The sequence below is a fragment of the Symphalangus syndactylus genome, chromosome 2 (genome assembly GCF_028878055.3).
Source record: "Symphalangus syndactylus isolate Jambi chromosome 2, NHGRI_mSymSyn1-v2.1_pri, whole genome shotgun sequence".
NCBI classification, from domain to species: domain Eukaryota; kingdom Metazoa; phylum Chordata; class Mammalia; order Primates; family Hylobatidae; genus Symphalangus; species Symphalangus syndactylus.
In genome coordinates, this window is record NC_072424.2 from 86824901 (window position 1) to 86849239 (window position 24339).

Below are 24339 nucleotides of genomic sequence, written 5' to 3' on the forward strand. Positions count from 1 at the left end.
TCTAGCTCAGTCAGTACTAGTGAGTGGTGGAGACGGGGGCTGAATGCATGACAGCTGGTTCTAGAGTTGGTATCTTTCATTATTACTCTTTTGAGCCTCTTTAAGACTTCTTGATACCTTGGAGATTCTTATAGATACCACTGTTATTATACAGTAGTAGTCTTGGTTTATAAAAAGTTTCCATTTTCTGGAAAACTCACTTTTGAAACACTTCTTGGTCACATGTTAAATTGGTTACAACTCTTTTCTAGTAGATGCTGATCAAAAAAGGCACTGCAGGTGTTCAGTGGGGTGATCATAAGCCAAACTAAATACATTTCATAGCTTCCTATTTAGGTTAATTCAATTATTCCTTCATCTGTAGCTGTAAGAAACTTAACTACAGACTTTGAACAAATTTTGGCCAATCCAGATTCTAGGAGACGGAACTGCCACCAATAAATGGCCTTGTTGAAAAGCAGATGTAGATACTAATCACAGCACTAACCTCACAGGCTCTCTGTGAAGGTGTGGCTGGAAGACTAACACGAGAACTAACAGTCTTTTCCCCTCAACAACCTAATAACCATCTTTGAAAGAGACAACAACAGTTTCCACCATCACAATATTACTTCTGATATGTTTCCTCAGTGTATAATGCAAAACACTAATTTTCAGAGTGAAAATTCTTAGTGAATGTTGACAGTAGTACCACAGAAAGACTACGTATTTATTGTATCACTGTATGAATCAATGTTTGTGTACTGAAAAGTACTGTTCCAGTCAGATGTTTCAAATTTGTGAGATACATTTATGCATCTGTATCAATATCCTTAACTGAAATAATGAATGAATGACAAGTGCAAAATGAAAGCATTGTTGGCTTACAGTATCTACCACCTGCAAAATTAGTTGAGAAGTAAAAATACACAAATAATTTGAATCATTTTGTTTTCCTCGCTACACTATCACTGTTGTGATTATCACAACATTCACAGTAATTTTATTTTTTAAATTCAAAAGCAGCATGTGTTTTTTGAAAAACATTTCAACAAGGTAAAGATATGTTATATAAAAAGTGAAAGTTCCCATCCACTCTCCCTTCTCTGGGAGATTGCCTATAGCTGGGTGCTGGCCTTTTGACATTCAAAAATTTTAAATAGACATGGAGAGATCTAGAAGTGTTAGAAAGAAATATGCCTACTATAGCAAAATGTACTAACAATTATGTTAATATTGTCATTAATACTAATAGGTAATTCAGAAATACTGAAAAATCCAGGTACTTTTTTTTTTGCCTTCTATGAACTATATTTTAGAAAAAAACTTACTGACTTTAAGTTACTGCATTTGTAAGACTTAGGCCATATTTGTGCCCTATACTTTGCTCAGGAGTTCCGTTTCTGGAAAGTGTTTAATTTAAAAGCATTATGGAAGCTAGCTATTTGAAAGAATTGTGTTATTCTTTTTGTAAAGTGAATAGTTTTCCTATAAAGCATTCCTTCCTAATTTATCTTCCCACATGTTGGGATGTATTAAAAATGAAATACAACTATACAAAGCTTCCTGGTTTCCTCAACACAATCCCATAAGCGCTGTAACAATATGCAAGCCAAAATCTATTTCTTTATCTTTTAGTTTACATAGCTATCTTTGGAAATTCTAGATCTGAGCAAGAACCAGGACTCTGCACACAAACATCAGCAGAAATAACAGATCTATTCAAGCATGATGATCGGGGCTCACTTCTACTCAAAAAGAGAAAAGATCTATTATGACCCGCAAACAGAAACTGTAAATGTTAATTCAACACTTTCATACTGTTTTCACTTTTTGGTGAAGTTTCCAAAGCGATACTGTAAGAGATTTTTAAAGATTGTTTTATTATCTGTAAACAAGGAACATGTAATATGTCCATAAATGTTAAAATCTCAAAAAAATATTTGGTGCTTTACAACCTTCATGACAAAGTGTCTTCATTTAAGTTTCTATGAACATACATAGTATACTGATAATAGACTCCATTAAAGAAATTACAAAACCACGTCATTTTAGTGGGTAAAGCTGCAGAGAAAATAATTCACATTTAGACTTCTTGAACTAAGGCAACACTCTGACAGCATCTGATTTCAATCCAAATTTAAGGTTCGAGTTTTACCTAAGGTTACATTAGTAACTTTCAAATGGTTTCCTATTTGCAACCACTTAGAAAAAAAACACAAAATGTTACAATTAAGTACCTCTTTCTGAAGGCCAATTCAGAAAAGGGATGGTTTAATACGCAAGAGTAAATGCTGTGCATAACGTCATAGAGCTTGCAGGACACACTTATTCCAGGCAACATCATCTCTTCCCTGAGTCAAATGTTTTTTCTTTCTCTCTAAGTGGAGGCAAAGGGGGTGAAGGTGGCTAATCTGTTTTCACAAGACAAGACATCGAGGGGGCATATCCACAGGCTGTTTCACCCTCAAGACTTGAGGTCTGCTGGATTTCTGACTTGTGGAGACTTGTCCAGACGACAATGTTATTTACGTCTTGGAGACTTTCATTTACATGACCGGGGCCGCAGTCTCTCCCAGCTTAGCATTTTCTGCCCAGGGACGACTCACGGTGCGCAGGTCTCCCTCCCACCGCAGGCAACCCCCTTCCCCCGATGGGCGCAGGAGGGCCGGGACGCTGCTCCCCGGGCGCCCGCCCGCCTTACCTGGGGAACGTTTTCGGATGCTGACCCGGAGCGACTGTGAGGAGGCGACGTGACCTCCGTGTTGCACAGGGCAGCTCGGCCGGGTGCCCACCCGCCCAGGTACCCAGCCGCCCGCTCAGCCCCTCGCCCAGGTACCTCGTCCTGGTCGCGGCCCCCGCCGCACTGCTTGCAGCCCAGCAGACCCGAGACCGCCAAAGGGGCCGTGTACGCCTCGTTCGCGGCGGCGGCCAGGCGCATGTCGGCGCGAGGACTGCTGCGGACACGCGGAGGCGGCGAGCGCTGGGCAGCCGGCCGCGCCTCCGGTCTGCAGCGCCTCGGTCAGCACGGACGGCGGGGGGCGGGGCGGCGCCGACAAACAAGCCGCGCGGCCCCGCCCCGCGCCCGTCACTTCACCGCCCTGGCGGCCACGCAAGCCAATGCGAGCCCGCGTCTCCAGAAAGCCCCGCCCCCCCGGCGCAGAGGCGGGGAACCGGTGGTCTGACGCGGCGAGGTGAAAAATCACCTCGGGGGCCCAGATCCCCCACGAACAGCTAATTCTCAGGTACGGAATGGACTCTGGAGGGCCGCAAGGTGAGCATGCACTGTCAGGAAGGTGCAGCACGAGTCTTCGGGCTTCAGGGACAGGGAAATCTGCCCCCTACACCCCTGTTCGGCCATTTACCTAGAACCAAACAGCAGCCAACCTCGAGACTTGATCTTGACAACACCAGGAGTAATGAAGTTCGCTGTAAATTCGATGAACTACTGAAATTTCCCTTCTTCCTTTCCCATAATGCCCAAACGACGCTGAATGGGCAGCAGAATGCAGCGACATGTACAGGACTTTGGCCTATAATCAATGCAAAATTCATTTTGGTAAGCTACGTAAAAGCTATAAATATCACTCCCCTACACAGATAATAAACCTTGGTAGCCTATCTCTGAATTGTCTTTTTTCCTCTCAAGTATATTCGAAGGCTTTACAATTTCTAATATTCCTTCATAAGCGCCCTCCCTGGGTTATAAAGACAGAATTTCAATCTCTGATATCGGATGAGGAACTTGGGAAAATACAGGTTACAAAGGAGAAAAACAACTGACATTGCTGGGCCCAGAACCCTGATCCCTCCAGTCCTGTGTCAGTACTATTTCTTTACATAACTCTATTCTCTCTCTTTAAAAGAAACAAATTCCTAAATTAGATCTCTTTTTGCATGTTTATGCTGTTTTCAAAGCTTAAGTGCTCAGGTTAAAAAACAAAAAAAGCTGGAACATTCTGACAAGGAAACAAGTGGAATTTATAGCAGTAGTTAATGGCCACAGAACAGGACTCATAAATGAAAATAAGTTTCAGTCTTAGAAGTGAGGCTACCGTGTCTCAGTGAAGACTAAGTTACTCTTAGCTCTTCAACTATCATATTTAAAGTGGCATGTCAAAATGGTTACTTTTTATCTCCTCCTAATAAGATAAATGATATATGTTCTCTATACTGCTTTTAAAAAATAGCTAACGAACCCAAAATATTTTTTACTGGTCAAAAGAAGCAATTTTGAGTTAATGTCGATATAGAAGAAAAGCCTACAGAGGCTTCCAAGCTCTCATCTACTGAGCACAGCCTCAAAAACAAACAGTATAATCAAATGCCCACTCAGCCGTAAGCAAATACAAAAACAAAACAAACCCAGTACATCATCCAATTTGCAGCAATATGACATACGCTGCAAGATAAACTGGTTGTAAATGAATGCGCTGGAAACATAAATGCACTTGATGTATGGGACTGTGAGCTGCAAAAGCTAGTTAGGTAGAATTATGTGAAAAACGATGACTCTGGTTCTAGAAGAGTTGAGGTATGATTTTATTTCTGAAGGAATCACAGTTTTAGTTGTCTAGTAGGGCATAACCTTAGTTATGACATTTGTAAAATGAGAAATGCTTATCTTTGCATTTTCTAATGAGAGGCAAGGGAAAAGCATGCATTCAGTTAAATCAAAAGTGGCTTAAAATAAGTAAATGCAAGCGAAAACTGCTAACTGCATACATATAGTAGTCTGATACTTAGTGCTTGATAAATATTTATTGAAGAAATATTTCAGATATACTGAAATTGTATAGGAAGCTCCAGTTAGGATTCCTTTTTTCCCCAGATAGTTTCAAATTATTATTTAATGCTGCCTTATGTGAAAAGAAAAATAATTTTAATTTAATATTCTAATTTAGTGGTTTATGGAGAACCTTCAAGCCATTAAATGTCAAGATTCCTTTATGGTCTCTATAAAGACTGACCTAAATTCCTCAAAGAGTACTAATTTCTTGTTCTGTGCTATGGAGCACTAGAGTGAATTAGTCACTCTATTCTCCAACATAAAAAGGTTGCCTCCAAATAAATTTACAGTAACCAAGAGTTCCAACAAATGTATTTTTTTAATTTTTTTTTTTTTTTTTTTTTTTTTGAGACAGTCTCGCTCTGTCAGCCAGGATGAGTGCAGTGGCATTATCACGGTTCACTGCAGCTTTGACCTCCAGGGCTCAAGTGATCCTCCCACCTCAGCCTCCTGAGTAGCTGGCACTACAGGCAGAGGCCACCACACCCGGCTACTTTTTAAATTTTTTGTAGAGATAGGGTCTCATTATGTTGTCCAGGCTGGTCTCAAATTCCTGGACTCAAGCAATTTTCCCATCTTTGTCTCCCAAAGTGCTGGGATTACAGGTGTGAGCCACCACACCCAGCCCAACAAATGTATTAATTAACCTGCATCTATCATTGTGCAGATTTAACTTTTGAAATGTTTTGTTTCAAACCATTCAATAAAAAGTATTTTCCAAGGATTTCGAAGGTAGGCCAGATGTTCTGAAGGTGCTGCTCCTCTCAATCTCTAGGGCTGACCACATACAGGCATGCAATAAACATCTACTGAAAAGATGAACGTCCTGAACACAGAACAGTGATTACAAAGGGCTATGTTTTTGATATTTACCACAGGTTGTCAGTATAGGCCAGAGATACCTTACAAAGTCTGCTATTTAAACATTTAATTTTGATATTTCTTTTTTTTTTTTTTTTTGAGACGGAGTCTCGCTCTGGTGCCCAGGCTGGAGTGCAGTGGCACGAACTTGGCTCAGGAAGAATCCTGACATTTAATCTAAGAAGTAATAGTAATTCTGAAATATTTCCTTTCTTTTAAAAAGATTTTGGTCAACTTACTCAACTGTATCAAAGTGAGGTTCATTGCCTCTACATCTGTCCTTAGCAGTAATGCACTCAGCCTTATTTTTCTGAAGAGCAAGCTGATAATCTATGTAAAAGCAGAGCGGTGTCAAATAACTTGATTTTAACAGATAACTATGAAATATTAGGGGAGTCTTCACTTGGAATGGTGGTTCAAGATAGGCTTCCTGAAGGAAAAAGACACCTGAGCTACAGTTTAGAGTATTAGTAGAGAGGCCTTGGAAAGAAAATTTGGGGGAGAGTTTGGAAGAATAGACACAGAGTTCTAAGTAAAAGATCTAGCATATGCAGAGGCCCAGAAAAAGGAAAGAGTGATCCATTAGGGAAGCAGAATACAGGAAGCTCAATGGGTCTGGAAAGAGGGTAAGGAGAGTAACAGAAGGAGTTTAGGTAAAAGATAAGCAGTAGGCCGGGCATGGTAGCTTACGCCTGTAATTCCAGCACTTTGGGAGGCCGAGGCGGGCAGATCACAAGGTCAGGAGCTCCAAACCATCCTGGCCAACATGGTGAAACTCCATCTCTACTAAAAATACAAAAAAATTAGCTGGGCGTGGTGGTGCACGCCTGTAGTCCCAGCTCCTCAGGAGGCTGGGGCAGAATTGCTTGAACCTGGGAGGCAGAGGTTGCGATGAGCCGAGATCGCACCATTGCACTCTAGCCTGGCAACAGGAAAAAAAAAAAAAAAGATAAGCAGTAACGAGGGATTGTTAAGCTTCATTAAAGAATACGGATTTCATTCTTAAGAGTACTGTGGATTTACTGAAAGTTCTAAACCGTAGAGTGACATCAGATTTGCATGTCAGCTAAGGTTTGGAAAAATATATTGAAAGGGGCAAAACTAGGGGCAAGGAGATGAGTTAGTTAGGCTGCTGAGGCAATCTTGGCAAGGCGAGGGCAGTCTTCGGAACAATGGGAAGGGAGAGAAGTGTAGAAGATGACAGTGGATTTTGTCTCTCCAATATGGTAGTAAGTTTCTTGAGGGAGGCAATCATGCCTCAAACTCTTGTTTTTGAAATTTAGGAGATAAATCTCAAATTATCTGCTCTCCTGACCAAGTGGCTTCCCTGGACGCATTAGGTCTTTAAAAAGTATAATCAATTCATGACAAAGAATATATATTAGTAGAAAAAGCAGTAATTAGGCTAAAAGGCATAATCATACTTTTATGGACCACATGTTAAACCCTGTACTATAGATTTGCACATCTCCTCATTGGAATCAGAATTATACTTAATGCAGTAATTGGTTAGAAAACATACAGTGATGGTTTTACACATTAAACCAAAGAACTCCTTTAAGAGTGGGAGTGGACTTTGTTAGATTTATGTGGTTTAAGCATTCTTGAAAAATCCCCTAGTGTCATTTAAAACATTTCATTTAGAACAAATGCTGGTTTATAAGTCTACTTCTGCTTACTAATTTTGTCTAGATTTTTCTCCTCCAGCTCATATCTTCCTGTTTTTATCTACATAGCTTGTCTGCTAAGCACTTTTTCCCTTTTCAACATCATGTTTTGGGTACATTAAGATCCTTTTAGCACTGAACTTTAAACTGATCCTCTTATTTGCTCTATACTTTTTTTTTCAGTTCTTCAATTTTTAGAATTATATCACTTTAAAGGAGCAAGAATGTTGACAAGTCTTTGGTATTTTCCTCTCATTTAGAGTTTCCTCTTTTAGAAATGCAGTGTTTTAACTTTCCACATAGCTGTTTAGAAATACGAGGCATCACCAATATTTGTAAATAAGTAGTATTCCAAGAAGTGTCAGTGGTTTTAAATTCAAAAGTTGCTTTTACCCCTAAAGAATCAGTGTGTTAAATAAGGGTCAGGTTTTCGAGGCTGATAATAATAAGACCAGTACTTTGTTAACTCCTGTGTATCAGACACTTAACACTTTACATGTATAAAGCAGATGTAATTATTTTTATTTTACAAATTTGTGACATAGAAACTAAAAGTATGGGCAACTTGACCAAAGTTATAAAACTTGTAAAATTCAGCCTGGAATTAGAACTCAGGTCTGTCAGAATCCAAAGCAGCGGTCACTATATGAGGCTGCTGCTTTTACCGAATATATATTTAAAATTTTGATAACTGTATTCACCTAAGTTCTTGATTCTGGAGGCAAGAAAAGAGGGTAGGAAGACAGAAAAATTTATCTCCCTTGCTTTTACTCAGGGTGAGTTTTTTTTGTTTGTTTTGTTTTGTTTTTAAGAAATCATGGAATGGGTGATTTTGGGCTTTGAGAGCTTCTCTCCTCCATATTTCTCTCTGTCACTCCTCTCAGTGTCTCTTTCTGGGCCTTTGGTGGCCTCGTGCTACCCAAAGCCTCTTCACTACATATCTCATCTGAATCTACCCAATCTCCTACATGTTCCTCACATGACCCGTTTCTCAAAAAGTGGTACGTTTTAGGAAGAAAGCAGTCTTCTCAAACAAATCACACTAATTTTGTAAGTTACTGATATCTCCTATTTATTTATTTAGTTTATCTCAATAGGATATAAGCTCCATAAAATCAGAATGTTTGTCTTTTTTGTTTACTGCTATATTTCCAATGTCCTAGTGCCCTGCACACAGGAGACCCTCAAGAATTATGTATCAAATGAATGAACTCTGAAGAGATGTTTCCATTAAAAAATTGTTTAAGCTTAATTGAAAGCCTAACAATGAATTTCAAGTTCACTATTCAGGTAAACATTTTTGAGGCTTAGGGGCCACAAAACCTGCCTGTTTATAGGCAGACAGATTGGCTCTGTGAGGGAATCAGCTTCTACTGGGTTCAGCTCTGCTAAGCACTCTGTCTTTCAGAATCTCTCTACTTCTCCTTGGAACTCATAGATATCCAAGCTCCTTTGATTTTTCTTTGATATTTCTGTGACTGCTCTCCTGCACTACCAGGCTAGCAGCTATACAGGGTCTGACAAAGGCATGTATGGATCACTTGTTAAGTCAGGCATGTACTTACAAGTCAGACACTGCCTGTGTCTGACAAGATACCATTGTTTGACAAGATTCAGGAACATTTTGTAACCAAGTTTGGCTTTAAATAATCCTTAGGTCTATCCAAGGTGAAGTGATAGAAAAGAAAGTGTCTGTTGAGATATAAAAATTAAGTGGGAGAATTCATTCAGACATATTACAATGTTTAGAGGCTACTTTTCAGCATCATCACTGAGTTAAATAAGAAGGAATAGGTTTAATTTGGAATACTATGAGGTCTATGAAAAAGGTGAATGTGAGGGGGAAATGGATGGTTAGGACTTTAAGCCATATGTTGCTAGGCGCTACTGAAGGTTTTAAAGAAGGAGAAGGAAATATACAAACTCAAGGCAACAAAAGATACTAAATATATGCAAGTAGAAAATATTTCTCAGACTGAATATACTCTGTGTTGTATAATTTTTCTAACAGTTTTTGAGGGCCTAGATTTCATTTGTACCTAAACAATGTGAACACATGAAATTCTCATAGTGCTTCTATTTGTGCACAGGCCAAGAACTGGTTTAGTATGTAACCTATAATTTTAAATACAAGGAATTAGCCAGGCATAATATTAAAAATTATCCATTCAAAATAGATTAAAACCAAACCTAATATCTTTAACTTATCCTGAACCCACAGACTTGATGGAACTGAACTAATCCCATTTAACCATAGGATTTTTACCTGTGGTTAAAATGTTTGGGCTAAATGCATATTAATGAGTCCTTAGCTTAATCATGACTGAATTTTAAATACTTTGTTTATACTAATGGTAATTTTTATTCAAAGAAACAAACTAAGACAATATTCTAAAGTTTTAAAATCCAGTTGTTTTTGTTTATAACAGCTATCCTGCCTTCCCTATCCATGCCTCCCCACCCTATGATTATTACTACCAAGTGGTGAATAGAATTCTGCAAAATGTGCTTTTCTTGCACAGTTCAAATAACTCCTACTCAGTTCCTTCCTGATAATCTTTAGTTGTAGGTCCTATAATCCTTTAAACCACCTTCCTTTTTCTGCCTCCTTCAGAGGTCTCTTGCTTTCCAAGAGGGTATTAAGTTGTAGATTCTTAACCTGAGCACAAGTACAAGGTCACATCTGGAGACTACTTGCAGGTTATTATGTATTTTAAAAATAAAATGCTGTTCACTGAACTTCCTGTCTGTTCTTCTGCCCTCCCAAATTCTCACTCTGTGGGCCATTTTCCTCTTTACCCAAAGGGTATAGATACATTTAGGGGACTATAGTTCATCAAATAAAAATGTTTATATTTGCTTATCCATTCTAGCTTTCTGTGTTGCCAAAACATACTCTCAAACAATAAAAGATATAATACCACTTAAAAATGTATGCTTTTTACAGGAATTCAGATTTGAATGGAATTCAAGATCATTTTGCTTGTAGTAATAGAGAATATGATTTTCTTAATTTTTGCATTTTTATTTTCTGGCAAATAACTCAGAAATACTAAAATAGTATTTTATTCAGATGATACAAATTGGAGAGGGTAACATTCTTAATTTGTTATGAGTCTAATTTTTAAAATATATGTTCGTATAAGTTTACATTGGTAAAATAATGCTATTATTTTATATATTTTATATTTTATATGCTTTCAGTTATAGACCAGACCCAGGTCAGGCTAAATGAAAGTTATATTGTGAAGGTGAGTTTGGTCTATAATTCAGTAGACAAACATGAACTGTTGTAGTTCCAACGGCTTTTTCTCTTTAAGGCTCTATTTGGCATTGAGCCTTAAAATAATGCTATTATTTTACCAATTAACAGAAAACTTGATACTATGTAACCATTTAGTATTCAATCATTCATTATTTGTAAATATTTACTAAATGTCAAATATATGCATTTCTTTTAGACGGAGTCTCGCTCTGTCGCCCAGACTGGAGTGCAGTGGTGCAATCTTGGCTCACTGCAAGCTCCACTGTCCGGGTTCACACCATTCTCCTGCCTCAGCCTCCCAAGCAGCTGGGACTACAGGCACCCACCACCACACCCAGCTAACTTTTTGTATTTTTAGTAGAGACGGGGTTTCACCGTGTTAGCCAGGATGGTCTCGATCTCCTGACCTCGTGATCCGCCTGCCTCGGCCTCCCAAAGTGCTGGGATTACAGGTGTGAACCACCGTGCCCAGCCCAAATATATGCATTTCTTAAATCATATGAACAAGCAGAAATCTCTTAATTCGAGATTGAGATTTAAAGTTAGACTTAACCACTTACATAAATCATACAGATTAGCAGATAGCTTGGGATTCTGTTAGGAAGCATTAAATGGAGGGTCATCTAGTTTACCACCTTTGCAAAGAAAAAATAAAAAGCCAAAAACCTTTCCAGTTGTAATCGCTTTAAATTTGAAATGAAGGGCAATTGAACTTAATGATCTCTCAAACTTTATTTCAGCTCTAAAGTTCTAATCTTTTAATATAATTCCTGGCTAGGCACAGTGGCTCAATGCCTGCAATCTTAGCACTTTGGAACGCTGAGGTGGGAGGATCATTTGAGGCCAGGAGTTTGAGACTAGCCTGGGCAACATAGCAAAAACCCTGTCTCTTTCTATAGAAAAATAATAATAAGAAGAAATAGCAAAAATATAATTACTGATTTTATCCAGAGTTATATGCTTTCAGCTAACTAGAACCTGGCCCCTTCCTGCTCTGTACTTCCTTGTATATTATCAGTGGTTTTCAAATTATATTTCTTAAAATCTCTTCCTTACACATACTTTAGAGATATTATAAAATATTAGATTTGAACTTTCTTTTTCAAAGTAACCTATGTTTATCAACATTAAATTCAATGGAGACTGCCAAAACAACAATTTGTTGCCAGTAATAATTCAGTTATTAAATAATGTCTCTCCCACCATCTGTGTGAGCGCATTTGAACATTCTTGTAAATGTATAAATGTGTCAGTGATTAGGAGGGGTATAGTTTATGTGTTCTAGTCTTTTAAAAAATTCATGCCTGTCTACGTCGGCTCAAGTAAAACTGTAATAGTGAGGGAACTGCTACAGCAAGTGGATATTTTGCTTTAAAGATGCCAGGAGAGGCTCAGGCACATTTGCTTGGTACATGCTCCTGAAAGAGTGTAACTGTCAATTTTGTAATGTCGAAGGAACAGATTGCACATCCCATCATGACTCCTTAGTTTTTAGTGGATATTGTACATTTTGGTGCTTAGTGTTTTAACTTTTAATATTTATAATAAAGAATGCAAGTAGTTGTTTGAAATCAATCATTCTTTTCACTTTTTTGTTCAGGCTTCTGGATCAGTTTAACTGCAGAGTATCTTGGGAATGCAAGGTGAACTATTTAAAAAGTTTTCACTCAAAACCATTTATCTAAGTCTATAATTTCAGGGATGACTTCTATAGTTCATTACTAGAGAAGTTTCTCTGAATATGTAGAGCACGATTAAAAAATGAAAGTATAAAGATATTTTCAAAAACCCACAAAAGCACTTACCTGTGTGAATCAGATTTTCTTGATATTATGCATATAAGAAAATATAGAAATACTGCAACCATCATTCATAACCCCTTAATTTCAAATTTTCTGAAAATATAAAATAGCCCCACTGTTTTCACTAATTGATTTGATAATGAATTTTCTTATTTGAACTTAAATAATTTATTGATAAAACACTTTTACAGTTTTAGATACTATATACATCAGAATTCTGGTAATATTGTTTTATTAAAGACTAAGCTGACAAAGAAAACACATTTTTTACACACACACACACACACACACATACACACAGACACACACCCCTCGTGATCTGTATCCTGGAACTCACATTAGGTTTGGAGGATCCAAGCTAGTCTGTGGCTCTCCACATCACTCACCCAAGACTTGGGTCAGGCTTTAAGGTTCAGAGAATGCTCCAATCATTTCTACCGGTTCCAGCAGAGTGCTGGCAGAATCTAGTTCAAAGTCTTATTCTCATCAACGCCAAATAGAGCCTTAAAGAGAAAAGGCTGTTGGAACTACAACAGTTCATGTTTGTCTACTGAATTATAGACCAAACTCACCTTCAGAATATAACTTTCATTTAGCCTGTCCTGGGTCTAATCTATAACCTAAAGCATTATCAGTCCTTTCAGCCCTCTTCAAGAAAACATAAATAAAGTCACTCTTATCCTTTAGTGACATACATGCCAGTATAAGCAAGAATAGTCTTTATCCTAAATTATAAAAATTTGACCTAACAACTATTTTCATATTACATTTCAATTGAAAAAAAATTAAGTAATTTGGATTTGTTCTTATTAACAAAGATATTATTGATGTCCAGATAATTTTTAGTATAATAGGCAGGTTTTAAAATAATGCATTTGCTTTCTACAATTAGAACTTGCTTTATGTCAATAAATTCAACTTTCAACTATTCAATTAGATTTAAAAAATTAAACTACAGTACTTTAGTTTGTAGATCATAAATACGCATTAAAATGTCACAATCTTCACATATTGCACACTAAATTTATACATAAGTGGGTTTTAAAAAATCTAAACTTCAAAAGATGCCAGAAAAAAGTATGTGGATCAGGAGAAAGAGCAAAGCAGAGTCAAAAGCAGCAGGATGCAGTTCAAATAGGTCACATTCAACTTTTAACTTTCCCTAAGAACAAAAACACAAGCTTAGCAACAGCTTTTAGCCAATCACAAAGCAGACAAACAGGTAAGGACTCAACTGCTCCAGATACCAGTGAGGCCTAAGCTGCTTCTTTTTTTCTTTTTATATATTGTCACAAGAGAAAATAACAAATTATAAAACAGGATATATTGTCCTAGGTTAAAAGTAACTGATAAAATCTTCTCACCAACTCTTGGCAAAATAGATTAGATTTTAGTATTGTAGTGATTATTTGTTTCATCTTTATTATGCCAGATACTGTATACATCAAGTTACCATTAAAATAATAGTGTATTTTTAGTTAAAAAAAATTTTGTGGGTAATATTCTTTCTTGCTGTGGGTAGAAAATAAAGGTAGAAATATCCAGTGAAATGCTACAGGCCAAATCCAAAAATATAAAATACTAGTAAAAACAACCATACCACAAATACAACTTTCAAAACAAACGCAGGATCAAGCAAACTGAACAAATTGCACAGTGCAATTCTATACAACTTTTTCCTCTTTATTTCGATCACTCAATACATATCCTTCTTCTTGGAGAGAAGAAGGTTTTCAGAGGATTTAGAAGGGATTTTCAAGCGTTACAGATTTCATCACTGTTATATTTAGCACAGACCTCAGATTTGGCTCAAACTAACAGAGCATTACCTGCAATATAGACACAAAAACACTGTGAAACAATAGTTAACAGTTTTCTTCATTTTGCTTCAGTTTGCCAAATTTATATTCTAAAAGAGTTTCCAATATTTTCTGTGACTATCATCATGAACAACACTTCTTTTCTCTTCAAATACTACTTAAACCATTTGATGGTTGTAGTTCCCTAAAAAAGGAATTAAAGTAAAACAGTTTGCTTTGTCATTATCATTAATAATCTCCTTCACCCACCATTTTAGGAGACACTTTATTTTATTTTTTAGAGATAGGATTTTGCTCTGTTACCCAGGCAGTAATGGGGTGATCACGGCTCACAGCAGCCTCGAACTCTTGGGCTCAAGTGGTTCTCCCACCTCAGCCTCCTGAGTAGGTAGGACTACAGGCATGCCACCATGACTGTCTTAATATTTTGACATTTTTGTACAGATGGGGTCTTGTTATGTTACCCAGGCTACATGGACTCAAGTGAACTCCCACCTCAGCCTCCAAAAGTGTTGGGATTACAGGTATGAGCCACCTTGCCGAGCCCACCATGTACTTTAAAACACAGGAGGTTTGCTAATAACATTGTAGGATGCTGTAAAAAAAGTGTATAGATATGTATTTCCCCCAATATTTCATTGTTTTCCACACAAACCTAGAGTAGGGGAAAAGTTTGGAGACTAGCTCTAGGTTTTATTTATCAGTCATATCTTGCCTCATCCTTCTTTTTTTTTTTTTTTTGAGATGGAGTGTTGCTCTGGCACCCAGACTGGAGTGCAATGGCACAATCTCAGTTCACTGCAACCTCTGCCTCCCAGGTTCAAGCAATTCTCGTGCCTCAGCCTCGCAATTAGCTGGGATTACAGATGCCTGCCACCAAGCCTGGCTAATTTTTTTTTGTATTTTTAGTAGAGAAGGGGTTTCACTATGTTGGCCAGGCTGGTCTCGAACTCCTGACCTCAAGTGATCCGCCCACCTTGGCCTCCTACTGGGATTACAGGCATGAGCCACCACACCTGGCCTCATCCTTCTCCTTTATCCTCAGTTGTCACAGATAATTAAGCTATGTTGAATCAAAAAAAGGTAGTTTTAATATATCATTTGGGGAAGAAACATCAATTCTGTATCAATCTCATTTTTTGGGGGGGACTTATAAACCCTAATAATTCAGAACAGTATCCATCCAAATATTACTGAAAGTTTCATTAATACACATATACTATATCTAAAGGATTGGTTAAATTTATAAAAATTTATATATGTGGATATCCTAGTCTTATTTATTCATCTTTCAGTCAACCAGTGTTAATTAAGCACCTACTATGTGCCAGGCATTTTTTTTTTTTTTCCTTCCCAGTGTATATTTTTTGAGAACAACATCCATATCTTCTTCCTTTCTCCTTTCTTCTTTTAATTTCCTATAGTGATGCACCCACTTGAAGTCTTTTTACTCCTAACAGGGCACCTGGACTGAGGAATGAGGAATGCCTTAAGCTACAAAGGCTGAAAAGCTAATTGTTATTGTAGCAGTTAGGTAAATGAATGCCAATTGATGGACAGCTTTTAAACTAGTAACTCAGATTTTTAATCTAAGATATGATTCCAGAAGCAGGGCAGTGCTATACTAGTTTCGATTTGATATTAATAGAATATCTAAAACATATGTATGCATCAGGCATTGTTCTAAAGTTTTTTTTTTTTTTTTTTTTTTTTGAGACGTAGTCTTATTCTGTCCCCCAGGCTGGAGTGCAGTGGCGCGATCTCGGCTTACTGCAAGCTCTGCCTCCCGGGTTCATGCCATTCTCCTGCCTCAGCCTCCTACAGGTGCCCACCACCACGCACGGCTAATTTTTTGTATTTTTTTTTTTTTTTTTAGTAGAGACGGGGTTTCACCATAGCCAGGATGGTCTCGATCTCCTGACCTCGTGATCTGCCTGCCTCGGCCTCCCAAAGTGCTGGGATTACAGACATGAAACACCGTGCCCGGACATTTTAAAGCATTTTATGTATTTTAACTCATTTAACTCTCATAACACCTATCTTCATTTTAGAAATGGGAAACTCAAAGAGGTTAAGTATTTAACCCAAGGCCACACAGCAAGGGGCCTGAGTAAAGGTTAGAACTCAAGCATATTCTTTCTACTATACCATAATGCTGCCTGATAATGTTTTAGTTTTGTTAATGTTAATATTCCAGTGATTGTGTGCCCATCAGAAAGAGGCCAAGGGACCCTAACTCCTACCATCTTCTCCTATCTTCCCCTGCACTATGTTCCCTGCAATCTGCTCTGTATGACTGCTCACTCCACCCTCTATGACCACCCAAATCAGTAGAACACTATCCCTCTCCAGCAAATCTGAACTGGTTCCCCACTGAGACAAAATAAAAATGTTCTATAACATCTCTCAATATATCTTCTCCCTAATTACTGCCCTCCTCATACATGTTAATCCTATCCCAACTTTCTTGATTCCATTTACCTACTTATGGTTCCCCTTTGAAACTTTATACATTTCTCCCTGACACTTGAAAACATTCTTCTCTCACAGTTTCATTAAGGACAAATTATCATAACTTCCTTCAAAAGTCTTCTAAAATTTCATCTTCTGAACAAAAGTTTGTAAATTTTATCATGCTGAATAAGGAAAATCTTCTACCACTTCACAGTTTACCATGCTAACAGTGACTGTTAACCTCCAAAATATGATCCACTATGTTTTTTTGATACTTTTATAAATAATGTTAGTGGATGTGCCTATGTTGTGTTCAGTTTTAAGGCACAACCAGAGTATTTATGAGTCCCTTTTGGTCTATGTTAAAAGTACATTCTGTCCCAGGTGCAAGGATTTGGGGAAGTATGTTTGGGGACATATGTTTATCTTACTTTGAAATTATAACTACTGGCACATCACATACAAATAGCCACTTAAACTGCATTTTGATTATGTTACAGACTTTGCACGTAGAACACTAAAGAGAAAGCAACAGGTTCGGATCTAACAAAATAAAATGAGTAAAATTACCATTTAGCATAGACAAAATGTAACATTTTATGTAAAAGGAAAAATATAAAAACATAAATGAAGACTTACATTGTCAAATAATCATTATTAAAGTCACTTTCATATATTTAAAGCATAAGAGAATATTGTAGATTGTTCTTAGTGGCTAAATATGTTACTGCCTACTCAAAGAATGAGTGATTTTTTTTCTGTAGAATGAAATTCAATGATCACATACACACACACCCTTAAAATGTTTTCCCACACATTTGAAAATCAGCAATTTTTGCCAAAATAGATGTTGACTATTGATATAGCAACATTTCATTATATCTCAATTGACTTTTTAAAAAACAATCTCATGAATCTAGAACAAGTTAAAAAAAAAAAAAGGATGTAAAATAGATGTCACAAAGTTTACATACCACAGCATATGTACTGTATTCAGTGGAAAACCCTTCACCTGCCTCTCTTAGAGACAATTTACTTTTACTTGGTACAAAATTATAACAAGCTTCTTTATCTAGTTTCTAAGTCCATAGTAACTTATTAGGGTATAGGGACTACCATTAAACTGATAGCAGAGAAAAAAGGAATAGTGAAGCACTTAATCACAAAGGAAGAATCAGAAAAATTCTCTAAAGCAGAAACAAGAACTTGGATAGCACAGTCGCAGGAAGCCATTTTCTGTAAGGGTAATTGTCCTATAAGCCTTAAAAAGCCCTGACAGCACCGCCCTCTCCCAGATTAGGTTAAAAACTGACCTCGATATTAGTGCTTCTTACTCATGCTGGACAAAATACCTAAAAATATTTCTACAGATGCTTCTCAACTTACAATGGGGTTATGACTCAATAAGTTGAAAATATCGTAAGTAAAAAATGCATTTAATACACCGAATCTTCTACATTATAGTCTAGTCTAGACTACCATAAATGTGCTCAGAATGCTGACATTAGCCTACAGTTGGGCAAAATCATCTGGCAACGTGCTAGAGTATTGGTTCTCTGCTTTTGTGATTATGTGGCTGAGAACTGTCACTTGCTGCTACTGCCCAGCATTGTAAGTATCGTACTACTTTCCATAGCATTTTTCTACTGAATGTGTGTTGCTTACACACCTTAGTAAAGTCAAACAATTGTTAAGTGGAACTATCACAAATTGTAAGAAATATTGTTTAAAATGGCTGAACTGGCAAAGTAACAGAAATCCTCAGAAACCAAAACCCACCGACAGGAGGAGTCCAGGGAGACAGTGAGCACTAAGGCTGGCAGCTGTGGATCCCCAGGGACCTAGAACAGCAGCACAGAAAACAGAAGGCAAATCCTAGGACTTGGGAAATTGGGAGGTGGATCAGAGACCCCATCAGAAAGCCAAACCCCAAGGGGCTAAACGCTCAGTGAAAGCATGAACAAGGAAAAACACCCCAATTACAAAACAAGACAGAAGATCTGCCTGTTTTAATGTTTATTCTTGGTGGAAGGGGTAAAATCTCCCCTGAATATTCATAAACACAAGGTGGATCACATATGAGGAGTTGGGGGATGAATTCCCTTATTACCTACCTGCTCTTAAAAGCAAGGTAAATATTTAGTATAAAGTGGGTTGGTTATGTTCCCCAGGTTCCAGTTAGAAATAGAGATTTTCTCTGAAGGAGATACAATTCCAATGAATATAAGCTTACAATAATAAAAAGTACTATGCAAAAAGATGCCATTAGTGAGGACTACAGGAAACAATAATCACCTAAGACTGCAAAGTCAGATGCAGTCTGACTGCCAGAAATCATCTGCAAAGACTTTGGATACTAGATACAGAAGACCAGTTAAATATGTTTTTTAAAACTTTAAAGGAAATAGAAAGTATGGGTGAGAAACAGGAAACTATGAAAAAATAACCAGACAGATTTGAAAATGAATGAAATAGTTTTTATAATAATTAAAACTTAAAATTCAATAAACAGCATATTCAATATAGCTGAAAATTATTAGTAAACTAGAAAGTAAATCTGAAGAGTCCAGAATATAGCACATACAGCAAAGAAATGAAATTTATGAGAGAAAATAAAAGACATGGAAGATGAAATAGAAGGTCTAATACATATCTAATTGGAAGGAGAAAACAGAAAGAACAGGATAAAGGTAATATTCTAAGACATGATGGTTAAGGATTATCCAGAACAGATTAAAGACACCAATACTCTTTTTTTTTTTTTTTTTCAGGAAGCACAATGAATCTCATGCAGAATAACTTAAAAAAAATTATACCTTGACCTACAGTAAAACTGAAAAATTTCAAGGAAAGAGATCTTAAAGTCCATGAAAGGGAAAAGTCAGATTACCTACAAAGGGAAAACTAAGCTGACAGCCTAATTTTAAAGAATGGAAGCCAGAGGATCAAAATATTGAGAGAAAATGATCATTGTTGAATTGTATTTAACACATGAAACTATCTTTCATAAAGTGAATGAAAGAAACACATTTTAAGAGACAAAAACTAAGAATCTACCACCAACAGATCCTCAACTGAAGGAGTGTCAGTTCAGGAAGAAGCAAAATGATCTCAGAAGGAAGTGTGAAAAAGACCAAAGAACAGTCAACAAAGAAAAAGTTCTTTGTATTTAAGATTTTCATTTTATGAGTAAAATTCTCACCTACCCGGAATAGTACATTCTGCACGAATTCTGAATAGCTTTGTGTGAACATATGCTTTAATTTCCCTTGGCTTGGAGTGGAATGGCTAAATCATGTAATAGGTGTAGGTTTAACATTTTTTTTTTGAGATGGAGTCTCGCTCTGTCACCAGGCTGGAGTGCAGTGGCGAATTCTCGGCTCACTGCAACCTTCTTCGCCTCCCAGGTTTGGTTCAAGCGATTCTCCTGCCTCAGCCTCCCAAGTAGCTAGGACTACAGGTGTGCGCCACCACGCCCAACTAATTTTTGTATTTTTAGTAGAGACGGGGTTTCACCATGTTGGCCAGGATGGTCTTGATCTCTTGACCTCAGGATCTGCCCGCCTCAGCCTCCCAAAGTGCTAGGATTACAGGCGTGAGCCACTGCGCCTGGCCAGGTTTAACTTTTTAAGTAACTGCCAAACTGTTTTCCAAAGTAGTTGTACCATTTTATATTATCACCCATCAGTGTATAAGACATCTTCTGCCAGGCATGGTGGCTCACACCTGTAATCCCAGCACTTCAGGAGCCCAGGGTGGATCACTTGAGGCCTGGAGGTCAAGACCAGCCTGGCCAACACAGTGAAACCCTGTCTTTACTAAAAACAGTAAAATTAGCTGGGCATGGTAGCACATATCTGTAATCCCAACTACTCAGGAGGCTGAGGCACGAGAATCGCTTGAATCTGGGAGGTGCAGGTTGCAGTGGGCTGAGATTGCACCACTGCATTCCAGCCTCAGTGACAGAGAAAGACTGTCTAAAAAAACAATAAAATACATCTTGGCTGGGGATGGTGGCTCACGCCTGTAATCCCAGCACTTTGGGTGGCCGAGGTGGGCAGATTGCCTGAGGTCAGGAGTTCGAGACCAGTCTGGCCAACGTGGTGAAACCCCGTCTCTACTAAAAATATGAAAAATTTAGCCAGGTGTGGTGGCATGCGCCTGTAATCCCAGCTACTCAGGAGGCTGAGGCAGGAGAATTGCTTGAACCAGGGAGGTGGAGGCTGCAGTGAGCTGAGTTCGCGCCACTGTACTCTAGCCTGGGTGACAGAGGGAGACTGTGTCAAAAAAAAAGAGATGTCTTCACCAATGCTCAGCATTGTCAATTTAAAACATTTTAGTCAATCTAATGGGTGTAGTGCAGTTGCTCTTAACAAGTGATTTTTTTCTCCCATGGGACATTTGATAATGTCTGCGTATATTTTCGATTTTCACAACTGGTGAGGAGCAGGTTGTTACTGGTATGTAGCAGGGAGAGACCAGGGAGGCTCCTAAATATCCTGCAATGCACAGGACAGCTCCCCGTCCCACAACAAAGCATTATCTGGCCCAAGATGCCTAATGTAGCAATATCGCATTGTGATTTTAATTTGCATTTCCTTGATAACTTTTGATACTGAACATGTTTTAATGTGCTTATTGGTCATGTATATACATATATATATTTTTGTGAAGTATCAGTTCAAACCTTTTGTCCATTTTTTATCGGGTTGGTTATTTTCTTGTGCTGTAAGCATTCTTTATATTATTTTGAATACAAGTACTTTGATATATGTGTTACAAATTTTATTTCAGTCTGTGGCTTGCCTTTTCATTTTCCTAATGGTGTCTTTTGAAAATCATGTTTTAATTTTGATATGATCTAATTTGTCAATATTTTCTTTAATGTCTCATGCTTGTATTCTAGATAAGAAACCTTTGCCTACCCCCAGGTTGTAAACTTTTTTTCCCATCTGTTTTCTTCTGAAAGTTTTATAGCTGTAGGTTTTAATTTAATAGATCATATCAATTTTATGATATTTGAAAATAAAACTGCTCAAGTTTCTCTTCAGGAAATGGGATTATGGGTGAATGGCATTCACTTTTTAAATATATCTGTTGTATCTGACTATCTTCCCACAATAATTATTAAACATTCTACAGTACAGATAACTTTTTGGAGTAGGGGAAGAATGGGAATGAGAAGTTTATCTCTAATGGGGCTAATTTGTTGTTGTTATCACAGGGACCAAATTTGACCTTAAAGTCTTCTGGTACATTTGCATGTATATGTTAAATTAAGTACTGTCTGATGAGTTTCTACTACATTAACTCCATGCAGCAAAAAAGTAAAGTGGTCTTTCTTCCAGAGACCAGTGCCTTTCTTCCAGGCAATACTGGGGGGTAAGATAGGGTTAAACAAGATGGTTCTACTTTTAGTACCCTTGGGTCATAAAAAAGCATCTCTTAAAAATAGTATTAGTTGATGCCACATGGAAGACTGGGCAACACATACCATAGAAGCAAAGAGAATCTACTACTTAAAAATAATTGCCCCAATCTCAGAACTGGCACAGAACAAAGACTGGGTCACGAAAGCAGTGCACTGGAAAAAGAGACCATTTCAGAGAGCCTCCTAGTATCAGAAAAGATCAACTCCCAAACTTTCCAATAAATCTGCAGCTGAAGAAATGAAAAAATGGTACAGGATTGCACATGGTGCATCTGGTGACATGAGAGAGGGTATCTCTGAATTGGGTTTGAAGTTTATACCTTTATGTATATTAACTGTCTCATAGAGATTTAGTCTAAATTGTTCACTTCATAAGTATAAAATTCTTATAGCTTCATGCCTACTCTGAAACAGATTTATTGTATAAAGATGGTTTTAGGATACTTTTCTACTTTCTCTTCTTAAGGAAATTATTTACTGTGGAAGATTTGCAATAATGTAAGCAGTAAATGGAAGACTAAAAGAGGAGGAATGGTCCTAAATTTTACAAAGAATTTCAAAGACCTACAATTTCTAAGCATAATAGAGCTCTGTGTCCCAGAAAGACTCTTCCTAGCCACTGATGACTAAGGACACTATTAGGAACAATAGAAACCACGGGTTAAAACACAGTAATTGAACCAAAAAGTTGGTCTCCAGACTAAATGCACTTGATTTATGGCAATTGTACTATTCAGAGCAATTCTTAAGAGAAGCAGGAATTATTTTGCTTTATTAAATCTTTTTCTTGAGTGTAAATTATTGCTTAAGATGCTGTGAATACTGAATTTTAAACGTTGCCACTTCCTACTACCTCTCCCTCCTCAATCCACTCCTTTCCTCCATTAACAAGTAGATATGTCTATTCTGTTTCTCTTTTAAGATGGGTTCTTGCTCTGTCACCCAGGCTGGAGTGCAGTGGCACAATCTTATCTCACTGCAGTCTTGAGCTTGGAGCTCAAGCGATCCTCCTGTCTTAGCCTCCCAAGTAGGGTTTTACAGGTGCATGCCACCACACCCAGCTATTTTTTTATTTTTGTAGAGACAGAGTCTTGCCATGTCGCGCAAGCTGGTCTTTATCTCCTTGCCTCAAATGATCTTCCCACTTTGGCCTCCCAAAGTGCTGGGATTATAGGCATAAGCCATCACACCCAGCTGTTGTTTTTCCTAGTGAGGAAGGAAATGTTCCAGTTATTTTTCTATATAAGTTTGTATCTAATTACATTATATTTTGCTGAGGTTTTTCAGGCTCTTAGAACTCCTCAGTAAGGCTCTTAGACATTATCAACATGACAGATAACATAAGGTCTGAGATATTACGGTACCCAACCCTCAAAATGTTAAGTATCTCTGCACCCAATATAAGTGGCAGGTAAAAATAAAATAGCCTTTTAACTTGGCCATAGCTTTTTGAGACACTTGGGTCTTAGACACATGTGTCTGTTTCCTCTGATTCTCCACTCTCTAGTCCTGCATTAGCATAAGCAAGATCCCTAGCTCTGAACCCTCAGAATCAGCACTTTAGTACCTAACAAGGAAGCCATTGCTAGGACCCCCGATCTAAGAATCTGGTCTAAGGAGAGATATGACAATCAAGAATAAAAAGAATGGATCTAGAAAAGCAAGAATATCAAATAAATTTCTTAGGACTGTGAATGCCCACAAAGGCATGATCAAAGCTCTATGTCCAGAGCATTTACATAAAGGTGTAGATTGCTAGTAGTAAGTTTCTTCCTATGCATGCAGAGTATACCAAGGGGAAAAGACAGTAGATTTCTCCAGTGTATCAATAGATGAGGCACCTGAACTTCTCATGTCTCAAAATATTCTATTCTCAGCTGCCTAAAGTTACTTTATCCATAAGTTTAAGGATGGGGTGGGAATAGGTGAAAAAGAGGAAGAATAAAAATAGCTGAGATGTGGCTTAGAGAAAAATATGTCACAAAGGAAAAAAGTAAGTCTGGAATCTTCAAGATTCTAAGGTCTGGAAAGGAACCATAAAAATCTCACATTAAGAAATGACTATGGTTCTACCTAGGGACTATAGAATAAAATGTAAAATGTGTATAGGATTTTATGGTCTACAAATTAATTTCCCATAGAGTGACTTGTACAACTTCTTACAACAACCTTGTAAGATGTATCTCATTATTCCTATATTACCCATGAAGAAACGTCATACAACTGACAAGTGGCAGAGCTACAAGTCAAATGCAGGTCTGCTCTGACTTC

The 24339-nt window shown here is 37.6% G+C and overlaps 1 protein-coding gene across 5 annotated transcripts in view; it reads right to left on the reverse strand.

Annotated features, from left to right (window-relative positions):
* SESN1 (sestrin 1) overlaps positions 1-24339 on the reverse strand; it is a 124810-nt gene that overhangs the window by 37730 nt on the left and 62741 nt on the right. The window contains exon 1 of one of the 5 annotated variants that reach the window (XM_055260855.2): positions 2819-3012. The exons of 3 other annotated variants lie outside the window; for them this stretch is intronic. In XM_055260855.2, the coding sequence (XP_055116830.1) occupies positions 2819-2920 (102 nt within the window). In that variant the 5' untranslated portion in view covers positions 2921-3012. Of the gene's footprint in view, positions 1-2818; positions 3013-24339 lie in introns of those variants that run through there. One more of the 5 variants, XM_063630682.1, reaches the window with a different exon arrangement.